Source organism: Phoenix dactylifera, unplaced genomic scaffold, assembly GCF_009389715.1.
Source record: "Phoenix dactylifera cultivar Barhee BC4 unplaced genomic scaffold, palm_55x_up_171113_PBpolish2nd_filt_p 000352F, whole genome shotgun sequence".
In the NCBI taxonomy this organism is placed as follows: domain Eukaryota; kingdom Viridiplantae; phylum Streptophyta; class Magnoliopsida; order Arecales; family Arecaceae; genus Phoenix; species Phoenix dactylifera.
This window is the reverse complement of record NW_024067810.1, coordinates 30,825-45,693: the sequence shown is the minus strand read 5'-3', so window position 1 is coordinate 45,693 and position 14,869 is coordinate 30,825. Positions and strand designations below refer to the sequence as shown.

The 14,869-nt window shown below is 40.7% G+C and overlaps 1 protein-coding gene across 7 annotated transcripts; it reads left to right on the top strand.

Annotated features, from left to right (window-relative positions):
- The first annotated feature begins 1,831 nt into the window (after positions 1-1,831).
- On the top strand, positions 1,832-13,254 carry LOC103716330. Of its 7 annotated transcripts, none has more exons than XR_005508049.1 (3): positions 1,832-2,274; positions 10,839-11,077; positions 12,808-13,254. XR_005508049.1 is itself a non-coding variant. In XM_039118447.1 (3 exons), exons 1-3 carry the CDS (start codon positions 2,113-2,115, stop codon positions 13,023-13,025), a joined length of 456 nt encoding a protein of 151 aa, XP_038974375.1. In that variant the 5' UTR covers positions 1,832-2,112; the 3' UTR covers positions 13,026-13,254. The 7 variants fall into 7 exon arrangements, 3 of the variants coding, with proteins under 3 accessions (XP_038974375.1, XP_038974376.1, XP_038974374.1); XR_005508048.1 differs by having other exon boundaries at positions 11,396-13,254; XM_039118447.1 differs by having other exon boundaries at positions 11,002-11,077.
- Positions 13,255-14,869: the final 1,615 nt, after the last annotated feature.

The following is a 14,869-nucleotide window of genomic DNA, read 5'->3' as shown; positions in this document are numbered from 1 at the left end:
TTTCCTCTATTTCAAAGACTTGTAAGTGGTAGCCTTGATTATACTCCTTTATGAGTAATTAAATTGGATCTGAATTGTAAAATGACTTCTTTTGTAAATTAATTTTATTTCCTCTATTTCAAAGATTTGTAGAGCCCATTTCAGTGGTATATTGAGTTGCATTGCACACCCTTGACCCCTCACTCCCAACCCTGATGTTAGTTTATGATTGGGTCGGAGTCGAGTGAGTGGTAGTCTTAATTATGCTCCTTTTAGTAGAGTATTGGGAGGGTGCATTATGACATTCATGCATGGCTTAGCAGTATCTGCAGGACACCTATAGTCGATGGGGTTGAACATCGGCCTTTGTGCACATAGTAGCCTTCTGGGTGGGCGGAGCCCAGTCCCTTCCTAGGGGGGACACGGCCCTAGGCGTAGGATTGGCCTGTCCTATGACTTATATTCTGCTTGCCGCCGGACATAGTAAGACCCCGCGAGGTGCAGTATGGCTTTCCGCGGATGTAGAATTCCCGCGAGGTGCCGTTTAGTATATAGATGTGAGATGGATTTCTGTTCTGGATACTGGCTTGCATTTATATTATCAGTATGGTGTCTTATTCTGCATATGCATGTGATAGTGGGGAGTTGTTGCTGGTTCGCCTGGGGCGTAAAACCCACCTCCCGATAGCTATCTAGCATTTATATTATTGGTATGGTGTCTTATCCTGCATATGCATGTGACAGTAGGGAGTTGTTGCTGGTTCGCCTGGGGCGTAAAATCCACCTCCCAATAGCTGTCTTGTTGATGATTCAGCATATTGACACCTGATTTGTATGTTCCAGCATTATGATCTGTTGAGCATATTCATGAGTAGTGTATATGTTTACTCGATTATTCTATACATGCTTCAGATGAGTTGATTGTGATTGTGGTGATATTGATGATTTACTCCATATTCTTTATGTTGAGTTCATGTTCATCTTGTTATTGATCTTGAGATTTCACCTCGAGCCATGATTATATCTTGTCTCATGTGCATAGTACTCTCTACTCCACTCACTGAGTATTTATATACTCACTCCCCAGTTTGGTGTTTTTGGTTGCAGGGCAGGTATTGTATAGAGAAGAGCAGGGTTAGAGATTGCCTGCTAGCTGTGCCGCTCCATAGTATAGTATAGTATAATGTAGATAGAGGTTTATACCTTTTGGTGTATTATAAACCTTCTATTGTATATAGTGCATAGTTACAGTCATAGATCCTGTTGTGGATATGGATTTGACCATGGATGGATTGGGAAGCAGGTATATATATATATGTGTGCAGATCAGTTGTGTGCCTGTGATAATGTATTGCTATATATTGTCCAGGTTTATTATGTGACAGATTATGTGATGGCTGCTCTGACAGGTAGTGTGTTGTATGTATTGAGATAATCCTGACAGGTCACTATAGGAAAAGTGATCATTTTGTGCATGTATCATGCCAAATTATTTCAAGATCTATTGATGATTGATAGGTAGTAGGGTTCTACGCGGTGGCTAGTGGCCTTATGCCTACCCGCACCCTTGGACCGTTGCGGCGGCCCGCCGGGAACGGGGCCGGGGTCGTGACACCAACAAAGCTGAAGTGGGCCCAAGTTGGGCCCACAAAGAGGTACGGCCCAAACTGGGCCCAATATGGTTGAACTGGGCCTAAGTTGAGCCCGCAATGAACAGAAGCCAAGGCCAGTTCAGCTCACGATGGGCCTCCTCTCATCTCTTTTTTTTCTTTCTTTCTTTCTTTTCCTCTCTTTTTCTTTCTCTTTTTCTTTTTCTTTTCCTTTTCTCTCTCTTTCCTTCATGTTTCTTCCCGAAGCTTCCTGCAGCTCTCCTTTTTTTTTTCTTCTTCTTTCCCGAATCCCGAAGCATCCTGTGCTCCCATCTTTCTTCCTTCCCTTCTTTTTCTTTTCCCCGTAGCTCTTCCCCTCTCTTTTCTTCTCCTCCTTCTGCTCTCTTCTCTTCTTCCTCTCACCTTCCCACTCTTCTCCCGTGAGCACAAAAGGAGGAAGATCCCAAAATGGAGCTTGGGGAAACCCCACGGCGGAGAGGGAGCTCGGGAGGAGAACCCATGGTGGAAAGGGAGCTTGGGGAAAATGGCCCGAGGCCGGCGGCGCCGGCGACATCCAAAGCTCGGCCTCCTCCTCCTCTTTTCCGTGAACACAAGGGAGCGGTCCCTCGCCAGAGTGCTTGGGAGGCCCAGGCCGAGACCGGCGGCACCCGCCGTAGCTGGCCCTTCCCACGGAGGAGACGCACGGGTACTGAGCCCCCCTTCTGCTCTTTCTTTCTCTCTCTCTCTCTCTCTTTCTTTCTTTCTTGCTTGCTTTCTTTCCTCCTTTCTCTCTCTCTCTCTCTGTGTATTATCCTAAGCAAATCGGGAGGGAAGAAGGCTGGGAAGAGGAAAACTAAGATGGTCGGAAGCTTAGCTAACTTTGGGGAGGAGTCACGAGCACTTTCTCCGGTGACGCTGGCGTCCGTTCAGGGGGCTCGGTCTCCGAGAAAGGAGGAGAATAGTGAGAAAGGAACAGTAACGTAGGATCAAGAAATAGAGAGATGGGTTTTGGAGAGTTCGACGACTAAACACCGTACATCCACTTCCCAATACCCCCCTGGCCCAATACTCACAGTTTATTCACTGCGAAGCTTATATCAGGTCTTGTTAAGGACAAGTATTGCAATGCTCCAATCACTCTTCGGTATTGTGTGGAATCAGCTGATGAGGAGCCATCTGCCAACTTTAGAGGTATTGAGGTAGATAGAGGAGTTGTGACTGTTGGCATCCGTTCAATTGGCTTCTGTTCAATTCAAAACTGTAGAAAGTGGGTGTTATTAGTCATTTATTGTTGCCATCCGTTCAAAACTAATGGGTGTTATTAGTCATTAGTTTTTGGAAGAGAAAGGATCACCCACTCCCTTCTATTTTATGGCTGAAGGTGGGCATTAGTTTCCCACTTTGTTTTGTTTTAATTGCATTAAATTTAGAGAGGCTTTTCAGCTGGTCCTTGTACCCTATAAAAGGGTGCTTTGTATCTTTGATTTTCAGCAAGAAAAATTTGAAGAAAGAAAATTAGTAGAATTCCCATTTTCTTCCTCCTCTTTATATTCTCGAGTGCTTGTTCATCCTCTATCAATTTTCTTCACCACTTTAAAATAGTGAGATTGTTTGAGTGCTTCTTTCTTCTTATTTTTATCAGTGGTATCAGAGCGGGATGAATTCCTTCCAGCAACAAGTTCCTAAGTTATCAAAGGATAAGTATGGTTCATGGTGTATCCAAATGAAAGCCTTGTTTGGATCTCGAGATCTTTGGGAAACCATTAACAATGGTTTTGTGGAACCCACTGATGAGCAAGAGGCTGCATATACAACAGATGAGAAGAAGGCTATTAGGGAGCAGAGGAAGAAGGATAAAAAAGCTTTGTTTATACTCTATCAAGGGTTGGACGAAGCTACCTTCGAAAAGGTTGCCGAAGCAACAACAAGCAAAGAAGCATGGGAGATTCTAGTTTCCATCTTTAAAGGAGATGATCGAGTGAAGCGGATTCGCCTCCAAGCATTGCGAGGCGAGTTTGAAGCTCTCCACATGAAGGATGGCGAATCGGTGTTGGATTATTTTTCACGGTTGCTAATAATTGTGAATGGCTTGAAGAGAAATGGTGAGAAGCTAGATGACATTCGTGTTGTCGAGAAGGTACTCCGATCCCTTTTCTCTAACTTTGAGCATGTAGTTGTAGCTATCGAAGAGTCTAAGGACTTGGAGATACTTACAATTGAAGAATTATTGGGTTCACTACAAGTACATGACTGGAGGACGGAGTACTGGAGGACGGAGTACATCGGGTACGACTGTCGTGGGAGCGGAGGTGCGGGCAGCCTGGGAGGGCATTTTGTATGCGAGACGGGTGTTGGGGGCCGATTGCCTCTGCCTCGAGGGTGACTCCTCCACGGTGATTGATTGGATACGAGGTGTTGATACATATGGGGATGGCCACCCCCTGATACGGGATACGCGTAGATTGGTGCGGGAGCTGACCTTCTGTCAGATATCTCATGTATATCGGGAGGCGAACAGTGCAGCAGACTGGGTCGCCTCCTATGTTGCTCGGCACTCTGGGGAGTTTCTCTGGACTAGCTTAGAGTGCATCCCACACTCCTTATTTTGTTTAGTTTCCTTTGATATGTCAGGTTGTATTCACGTTAGAGGTACTTGAAATGAAATACCGCTTTGACCAAAAAAAAAAAAAAAGAATTATTGGGTTCACTACAAGTACATGAGCAAAGGATGCAGAAGAAATCCAATCCAGCTGTATTGAAACAAGCATTAGAGTCAAAACTGACTCTAAATGATCAAAGAAAATCTACCTCCAACCGTGGTCGAGGCAGAGGCCGAGGGCGTGGTACTCCTCAACAATCAAGCCAAAATCAGCAGGAGAATCAAAGCTTTAGAAGTCGAGGACGAGGATGAGGCCGTTACTGTGGTAGAGGAAGATCCTATGGACATGGAGCCAATAGGAATGTCCAATGTTATAATTGCAATAATTTTGGACACTACGCGTCCGATTGTTGGTCCAAAATTGATGAACAAGCCAATGTTGCAGAGGCATCACATGATGCAGGTAATGAATCTATCCTACTTCTTGCACATGATGATTCACATATTCATATGAAAATTGGTATCTTGATTCTGGGGCAAGTAATTATATGTGTGGCAAGAAAGAATTGTTTGTAGAACTCACGAAAGAAGTCCACGGAAAGGTGAACATGGGAGATTCCTCCAAACTATCAGTTGAAGGCAAAGGAAAAATAAAAATCTATCAGAAGGATGGTAAGAATGGGTATATCTCTGATGTGTATTATGTACCTAATATGAAAAGCAATATTCTTAGCATTGGACAGCTTGTAGAAAAGGGATATAACATACAAATGAGAGACAACCCTCTCATTTTGACAGATACAAGTGGAAGAATCATCGCATATATTCCGATGACCCAAAATCGTATGTTCCCACTTCATCTCAACACAAAGTCAGAGCAATGCTTCTATGGACTCAAAAAAAGTGAGTCATGGAAGTGGCATCATCGTCTTGGGCATCTTCACTTTAGCGGTCTAAAACTGCTATCTTCATCAAGCATGGTGCATGGGTTACCAATGATTGAGCCGCCAAGTAACACTTGTGATGTATGTATACTTGGCAAACAAGCATGGCTTCCTTTTTCCAGCGGCAAATCATGGAGAGCAACGGCACCACTTCAATTGATCCACACTGACATATGTGGACCTATTGAACCTGAGTCGCTAGGAGGTAATAGATACTTTATTACTTTCATTGACGACTTCAGCAGAAAATTATGGGTTTATTTTCTTAAAGAAAAGTCAGCTGCTTTTGTTGTATTCAAAAATTATAAAGCCCATGTAGAAAAAGAAAGTGGTCACAAAATTGTAACTCTCCGTTTTGATCGAGGTGGAGAATATACCTCAAAAGTATTTAATGAGTATTGCAGGGAAGAAGGCATAAAGCATCAATATACAGTGGCATACACCTCACAGCAAAATGGGATCGCTGAAAGAAAGAATCGTACTATTCTTAATATGACAAGAACTATGCTCAAGGAGAAAGAATTGCCAAAGCAATTCTGGGCGGAAGCTGTGGCGTGCTCAACATATGTGCTGAACCGATGTCCTACCAAAAGTGTGAAGCACATGACACCTCAAGAGGCGTGGAGCGGCTACAAACCAACTATTGCACACCTAAGAATTTTTGGGTGTATTGCATATTCTCAAGTTCCCAAGCCCAACAGAAAAAGCTGGATGATCGTGGTGAGAAATGCATCTTTCTTGGCTATAATGAAGAATCGAAAGCATACAAGCTCTATAATCCACTAACAAAGAAATTAGTGGTTCGTAGAGAGATTATCTTTGATGAAGATAAAGCATGGAGCTGGAATGATGATGAGAAAGCCAAAGAGCAGCAAGTGTTTGAAGAACTTGAAGAACCCCCAACACAAGTTCCACCAAGTATACCACCATCTCCTCAACATGACACCTTCTCCTAGAAGAAACTCACCATCTTCAACAGAAAGCAGTAGCAACAGATCTTCCATACACCAGAGTTCCATCAAAATGAGAAGTCTCGCGGAGATTTATAATCAAAGAGAAGAAGACAAAGAGGCCAACCTCTTCTGTTTATATGCTGATCATGAACCTCTCACTTTCCAAGAAGCTGTAGAAGAAGAATGTTGGCGATCAGCAATGGAGGAGGAGATTCATGCTATTCAGAAGAATGACACGTGGAAGTTGACAAAACTTCCAATAAATCAAAAGGCTATTGGTGTCAAGTGGGTATACAAGATCAAACGTACTGCTGAGGGAGAAGTTTCTCGTTACAAGGCGAGACTAGTTGTTAAAGGCTACAAGCAGAAGTACGGCATCGACTACGAAGAGGTTTTTGCACTAGTTGCAAGACTTGACACGGTGAGATTATTGATTGCACTTGCCGCTCATCATAATTTGAAAATATATCAGCTTGATGTCAAATCAGCTTTTCTATATGATATTCTTGAAGAAGTGTATGTTAACCAGCCAGAAGAAAGCAAGGTGTACTGCCTGAAAAGGCATTATATGGTTTAAAGCAGGCGCCAAGAGCTTGGAATGCACGTATTGATAGCTATCTTCATCTGAATGGCGTCACCAAATGTCCATATGAGCATGCAGTCTACATGATGAAAAATCATCAAGGTGAATTTTTGATTATTTGCCTGTATGTTGATGACCTGTTGTACACAGGAACTAGCAGCGAAATGTTTATGGAATTCAAACTATCAATGTTCAAAGAGTTTGAGATGACAGACAACGGACTGATGACCTATTTTCTTGGGATTGAAGTAAAGCAACAGCAGATGGGATATTTATATCTCAAACAAAGTACATGAAGGAAATTTTGGAGAAATTCAAGATGAGTAATTGCAACACTGTAAACACTCCAGTACCTACAGGTATGAAACTATCAAGAGAAGGAAATGGAGGATTGTGGACTCAACTCTTTTCAAAAGTCTGGTTGGAAGCTTGAGGTACTTGACAATCACAAGGCCCGATATTATGTATGGCGTCGGACTTGTGAGTCGTTACATGGAGACACCAAAGGAGTGACATTGGCTAGCTGCGAAGAGAATACTAAGGTATATCAAAGGCTCACTTAATTTTGGTTTCTTTTATACTTATGGTGAAAATGCAAAATTAATAGGATATTCAGATAGTGATTGGGGAGGGGACCAAGATGAGAGAAAAAGCACCACTGGCTATGTGTTCTATCTTGGCACAACTGCATTTTCTTGGACCTCTAAGAAACAAAAAATTGTGGCTTTATCTTCTTGTGAGGCAGAGTATATAGCAGCTTCATCTACTGTTTGTGAAGCAATATGGGTACAGAATATTTTGAAGGAGCTGGATCATCCACAAGAGGAGCCAACTATGATATTTGTGGACAACAAGTCAGCTATCCAGCTTGCAAAGAACCCAGTCCATCATGGAAGGAGCAAACACATTGATACTCGGTTTCATTTTCTACGAGATCATGTGAAACAGAAGACTATAGAGCTCTAGCATTGCAACACTACTGAACAAGTAGCAGATATATTTACTAAGCCACTATCAGGTGAAATTTTCATGAAGCTAAGAGACATGCTGGGCATGAAGCAGTTTTGATTTGAGGGGGCGATTGTTGGCATCCATTCAATTCAAAACTGTAGAAAGTTAGTGGGTGTTATTAGTCATTTATTGTTGGCATCCGTTCAAAACTAATGGGTGTTATTAGTCATTAGTTTTTGGAAGAGAAAGGGTCACCCACTCCCTTCTATTTTATGGCTGAAGGTGGGCATTAGTTTTCCACTTTGTTTGTTTTAATTGCATTAAATTTAGAGAGGTTTTTCAGCTGGTCCTTGTACCCTATAAAAGGGTGCTTTGTATCTTTGATTTTCAGCAAGAAAAATTTGAAGAAAGAAAATTAGTAGAATTTCCATTCTCTTCCTCCTCTTTATATTTTTGAGTGCCTGTTCATCCTCTATCAATTCTCTTCTCCACTTTGAAATAGTGAGATTGTTTGAGTGCTTCTTTCTTCTTATTTTTATCAGTGACATCCTTAGCTCCATCCATACTCGTTTTATCAAGTATATCTCGGATATACTTATGCTGAGTTAGAAACAAGCCTTCTTTGGTAGGGATGACCTCAACACCAAGGAAAAAAATGTAATGATCCCAAGTCTTTGATGGAGAATTTTTGTCCAAGTTGATCAATAATGCTTGCAACGAATGTCGAATTATTTCCAGTGAGAATCAAATCATCAACATACACCAAGCAATAGGCAAGTATAGAACCATCATGAAACACAAATAAAGAAGAATTAGATTTAGCATTGAGGAAACCAAATTCTAACAGTGCTTGTTTGAGGACAGAGTACTAAGCACGAGGTGCTTGTTTTATATTGCCTTTGTAAGACAGCAAACATGATTTGGTTTTTCCGGATTCCTAAAATCAGGTGGTTGCCTCATATATACTTTTTCAGTGAGATGCCCATGAAGAAAGGCATTATTGACATCTAATTGCCTTAGAGACCAACCTTGCATAACAGCAAGGGTTAATACAGTGCGTATGGTGACTGGTTTTACTACAGGACTGAATGTCTCTTTGTAATCCAATCCTGGTCTCTGATTGAACCCTTTTGCCACAAGTCTGGCCTTGAATTGATCAACAGATCCATCAACATGCCTCTGAATTCGAAACACCCACTTACAGCCAACAATATTACAATCACTCGGTGGTGGAACTAGTTGCCATGTATTGTGACGCATTAAAGCAGTCAATTTAGAGGACATGGCATCACGCCATCGTGAATCAGTGAGTGCTTCAGTAACACTCGTGGGTTCCAAGGAGGGTGGAAGAGGATGCTTAGTGACTGCAAATGATTTTTTTGGCTTATAAATATTGTTCATAGAACGGGTAGTCATGCGATGAGTGCACACTTCATTGTTTTCAGAAACATTGGATTCATGCACTTCTAATGGAGAAATTTGATTCGAAATCAAGGTAGAGGAAGAGGGGTTACTTGGTGAGGAGGCGGTTCAGGAGGTGACCTAGTTGCAGACGATGGCAAGACTTCAGCACCCAATATCGGAGATTCTAGAGCTTGAAGCAGAGCGAAGATGACTTTTGGCAACGAGATCACGACCGAGGGATTTTCTTGGACTGATGTAGGTGAGGTGGGCATGGGAGTTTTAGGCCTTGTGTTTTGAAAAGGGAAAGTCCCTTCGTGGAGGATGACATGCCGAGAGTGAATGAGCTTTCGTGTAATGGGCTCAAGGCATAGATATGCGTTTTGGGAGAGTGAGTAACCCACAAATGTACATGGTTGGGCCTTGGGCTCAAGTTTATGTTTGTTATATGGCCTAGTTAAGGGATAACATAGGCAGCCAAATTGCTTGAGCTTGATGTAATTTGAGATTTGTTTGAACAATTTTTCAAATGGAGATTGATTGTTCAATGTTGAGGTGGGCATGCGATTTATAAGATATGCAGCGGTTTGAAATGCGTATGACCAATATGAGAGAGGCATGTGAGCGTATGTGAGTAAGGTGAGACCAGTCTCAACAAGATGGCGATGTCGTCTTTCAGACATACCATTTTGTTGTGGAGTGTGGGGAGCGGTTGTGTAATGACTAATCCTATGGCCGGAAAGGTAAGATTTGAGGCCAATATATTCTCCACCATTATCGGAGTAAAGACTCTTTATTTTTTTATTAAACTTATTTTCCACAAGATTTCGGAATTGGAGAAAAATTGTTTGAACATTGGACTTATGAGTCATAGGATAGAGTCAGATATATTTGGTATAGTGGTCAACAAAAATAACATAATATTTTGAGCCATCAATACCAATTTCATGAGATGGACCCCAAACATCCGTGTAAATTAATTCCAGGGGAGTAGTGCTAATGAGACCATAAGAATTAAACGGTTGACGATGAGATTTATTTTGAGAACATGAAGTGCAAAGAGATAGATGTCCATGCTTATTGGTGGGTAAAGAAAAAGCATAAATTAAATGACGAACAATTTTTGAAGATGGATGACCAAGTCTTTTGTGCCATCCATCGGTGGTAGTATGTTCATGAACATAGGCAACGACATTTTTGGAGTTTGCTTCTAGAGTCTCCGGAAATGGGTACACTCCATCTTCACATTCGCCTTTGAGTAGTGTCGCCCCCGTGATCCGATCATTCACCAAAAAATAAGTGGGATGAAATTCAAGGTAAATATTGTTATGCTTGGTAAAGTGGTGAACAAAAATAAGATTGTTTTGAATTGTGGGAACACAAAGGGTATCACGTAAATGAAAAACACGATTAGACGATGCAAGGGATAATGAACCAACATGAGATACAGGCAAACCTGATCCATCACCGATTACCACCTCATCAGTACCATCATATTCAGTGTTTATTGACAGATTAGAGAGGTCGGTGGTCATATTGTGAGATGCCGCCGAGTCAACTAGCCACTTTTGATTTTTTTATATTAAAATAGTAAACTGTTTTCTTAATTAGAACAGTAAACTATTTTTTTTTTGTTTAACAGTAACCTATTTTCTTTAATTAAACAGTAAACTGTTTTTATTTTTTATTAAACAATAGACTATTTTTTTAATTAAAACAGTAAAATGTTTTCTTGATTAAAACAGCAAACTGTTTTCTTTAATTAAATAGTAAACTGTTTTCTTTAATTAAACAGTAAACTATTTTTTTGATTAAAACAGTAAACTATTTTTTGGGCAGCTTTTGGCCGTATGGCCAATTTGATCACACCATTGGCACTTGGGCTTATATTTTCTGTAGCCCGAATTGGAGGAAGACTGCTGCGAGGGCCCATTTTTGTTGTGTCCGTTGTTGCCGCGGGGCTTGTTGGAGGAATACTTAGGGCTTTGTTTTTGCTGTCCAGGAGCTCCTCCTTGCCGATGAGAGTAATTGGCTGTCGGAACAAAGCTTGCTGCTGATTGATTCTCCAATCGTCGAAGGTAACTTTCATGACCTACAAGAAGATCATGTATTTCTTCAAATTTCAGAGAGGTCTCTCGAGCACGAATGGGTGCCACAATTTCTCTAAATTCGGGACCCAATCCATTGAGGATTTAAGTCATCATCCGAAACGGGATGATCAATGACTGCGAGTTCATCGGCAATCACTTTGATTGCTTGAAGGAATGCAATGACTGTGCGATTTCCACGAGTGATCAAGGTCAAATCCTCCTTGAGTTGCATCACACGCGTTCGTGATTTTCCCGCATATAAATGGGTAAGTGTTGCCCAAGCCTCATGAGATGTTTTGTATGCAGCAAGGAGTGGGGTAATAGTGGTGGAAGTGGAGGCAAGAATTGCGTGGAGGATGAGTTTGTCTTGGCGAACCCAGTGGGAGTTCGCGACTTTGGAGGCAGCGGAGTTCGTTCCATCAATGGTAGGACATTATTTGTCACCAGTGACAAAGTCAATGAGATCATAACCAATGAGCAATGCTTCAAATTGAGCCCTCCACTGAGGGAAGGTAGAAGGGGTGAGTTTTTCGTTAATGGTGGTTGCGGCATTGATGGTGATAATTGGAGAATCAGTGGTAGATGTAGGAATGGCAGCCATGTCGTAGGAAGCAAGAAAGGATAGACACGTTAGAGGTTTGTGGCTCTGATACCATAAAGAGAATGCACACTGCTATGATTTTGAATTTTGAACTTATAAATAATTTCTATTCATACTCTGTATATTTATACAATCAGAGAAGCATAATTTTAGGCGTACAAAATATGTAACTTAAAAGAAAATTTACAACACAATAAATGGTAATATTTACAAAAATAAAAAACTGATCCTAGAATCGTGGGAGGCGCAAAAATCTGGCAGTGTTTATTGCGGTAGCTGGACTTGAGTTGTCACTTGCTTGACTGATCGGGAAGCACAAAAAATCTGGCAGTGTTTATTGCGGTAGCTGGACTTGAGTTGTCACTTGCTTATTTTCTTCATTTTTCTTGATACCTTGGACTGCCTTTTGTATCAGGCTATATCAGAAAAGTATTAATTAACCAATCCCATTTTTTTTCCATCCTTTTATTGTGATTGCTTCTTGTTCGTATACGTTTACTATACATTCCACCAAATTCCTATTTCATAGCAGTCATCACAAACAAAATGGTTACATTCCTTCGATAGCAATCCAAGAGTACAGTTGATTAAATCCAGTAGAAAATCAGCATTCCACAGGGTTTGTGACTTCAGTATGTAATAGCCATTCTCTGTCACCAAGCCCCTCTGGCATATGGTATTCTATAGTCATATGTTAGCCTATATACACCCAAACAACCCAAGAGTGTCTGCAATCCAAAATTTCTTCTGACCTCTTGAGAGCAATATACCCTGTGATTTCACCTTTTGTCAATAGAAACTGGATGGTCTTTCACCTTTTTTACTCATAAAACTTCTAGATTGGATTGAGACTTCCTTTACTTTTTGGTCTGATTCAATAATTGATTTAGTGAAATAACCTGCATTGTTTCTAACCATAGGAAAGGGACATATGAATAAAAACTGTTCCAAGGTTACATCAGTTAATAAGTAACTCCAAGGTTGTATTTGGTGGTGAGAAACTCCATATCTTCAGCACTGCTCATTTGATTGAAAGAAATTCCAAGGCCACTTGTTTGTGGCATTTTCCAGGTTTGAGTTCTGATAATTGTATAATGTGTAATTTGTGGGAACCTAGATCAAGTTGGGAAAGAAAGAAGAAAGGCAACTCCTCCATTCATTTCAAATGAACCAGCCAATAGTTGGCAAGTTGATTCTTTCAATGAAGCTATGACTGCGCCATTTTATGCCATCTTCACCTTCAAGACCTTCCTGATAAAAATATCAGTCCTTACTGGGAGATCCATGTGGACCATCAGGAAATCATTTGCTGTATACTGGTATTGGGCAGTATGATGATGATAGGCATTCCGGCAAGCAGGGAGATAATGGCGGCGACAAGGAGCATGCTCGTGCTCTCTGAGATGGCTTCTCATGTCGTTCATCTTTATGCAGCAGCGAAGTGGACTAGAAGCAAAGATATGGCAGTCTGACTAGAAAGATCATGAACAGAAACAATAAACTCACAGACATGTAGTAAGAATTTTATAGTTCTCATTTTGATCAGAAAAATCCTTCCAGATAACTTTTACTTCTTTTTTTTTTGGATTCAGAAAGGTCATGACAAACTCTGGAGACATGAAAAATGAAGGCATAAAATTTATGAATCTAAACATTAATTCCTGATCAATTAGAGGTTTTTAATCTCATAACATTAAGACTATGGCTAGTGCCAAAGAATATAGACAGAGAGAAAACACAGTTAAAGAGGTAGCATCTAGGATTAGCTCAAGTCACATCTGATGACACTGCTTTCAACGTTTTAACTAATGGCTGAGCTAGAGTGAGAAGCACAATAACCTTTCAACCATAGATGGCTTCTAAATCAAAGAGGTTCCAAGTCCAAAGAAAACAGAAGGTTCTCTTATCGGTTGTGCAAGGAGAAGCATTGGGCAATGGGAGCACTGCTTTTTAACAAATAGCACATCACTAAGAGTTGGTTGTTGAATGGGACCATTCTTCGGTCAGCAATCGTCAAAATACTTTCTCTATGCGATGTGTGGGCTCTATGATATCCGCTCATGTGATGTTAGATCTGCCGGAGGACAACGAATCATCATCAAGACTTTCTAAAGTTTATGTTTCACCATTTGCATTTTAGACATGAATAGTTCATAAAGGAGGTTGCAATTCCTAGTAGGTAAAGCTGGAATTTAGGCTGTGTCTTGTTTCAGATCTCCTAAAAGTAGGTTAGCAATGGTTTTCAACATCAACAGAAAAAGCCATGGCTGCTAACCTGAGATCATTGCGTTAATTCTAAATGTTGACTTAATAAGGATGCTCATTATGAACAAAGTGGAAGCATTTGAACTTTCGATGAGCTTTTAAGGTTGACAAGAACATATACATCTAAATTGACCTATGTTGATCGGTTTAATTATAATTTTTTTTTGTGAAACAGCTGCTAAAAAGTAAAGCGACAAGGAAATATGAATAGGAAAGTTTAACAGATGGTGACAATCATGTTTGGCCTTGCAAGATTCATTCATTTTGTGGTTGGCATTAATTAAACATTGAGTATTGAACTGAAAAGAAAAGATTATTTCACATTCTGGATTATTTCCATGTAGGAAATTCAGGACTGATGAGCCCATGTTGTAGTTAAAAGTTTAAATGACTTTAATGGTCCACATGGTACTACTAGGGTTGAAAGCTGTGTCCTTGACACCAAGATCAGCACATGGATCACCTCTGCATGCATCCAGTACCTGCAAGAATAAGAGACTTCCATGTCAAAACTGCAATTGTGGTGTCATATACCTCACATTACTCCAACAAGTTGAAGGCAAACAGTTTAGATTTTTATTAAAGAAGAAGGAAAAAAGAAAAGAGAATATGACATGGTCAAGACCCACATACAATTAGTGGCATGCTGTGATTTGAGCCTGTAGACCTAACTGGCATCTGAAAGTGAGCATGATAGGCCAAGCTTCATGACTTGTGCTTCAGTTATGGTCCCCAAACTGTCACAAGAACTCCAGATGGGTTGTGGATGTATGTGGCAGTGGCAGAATTGACTAACAGGTTAGGCTCAGATAGATTTGCATAGAGCTGACAAAGTAATTAAAAAAAAAATCTAGGTAGTCATTTAATAGACCTGGATATCCATCTAATCTTGCAATGACATATCAATCATAATC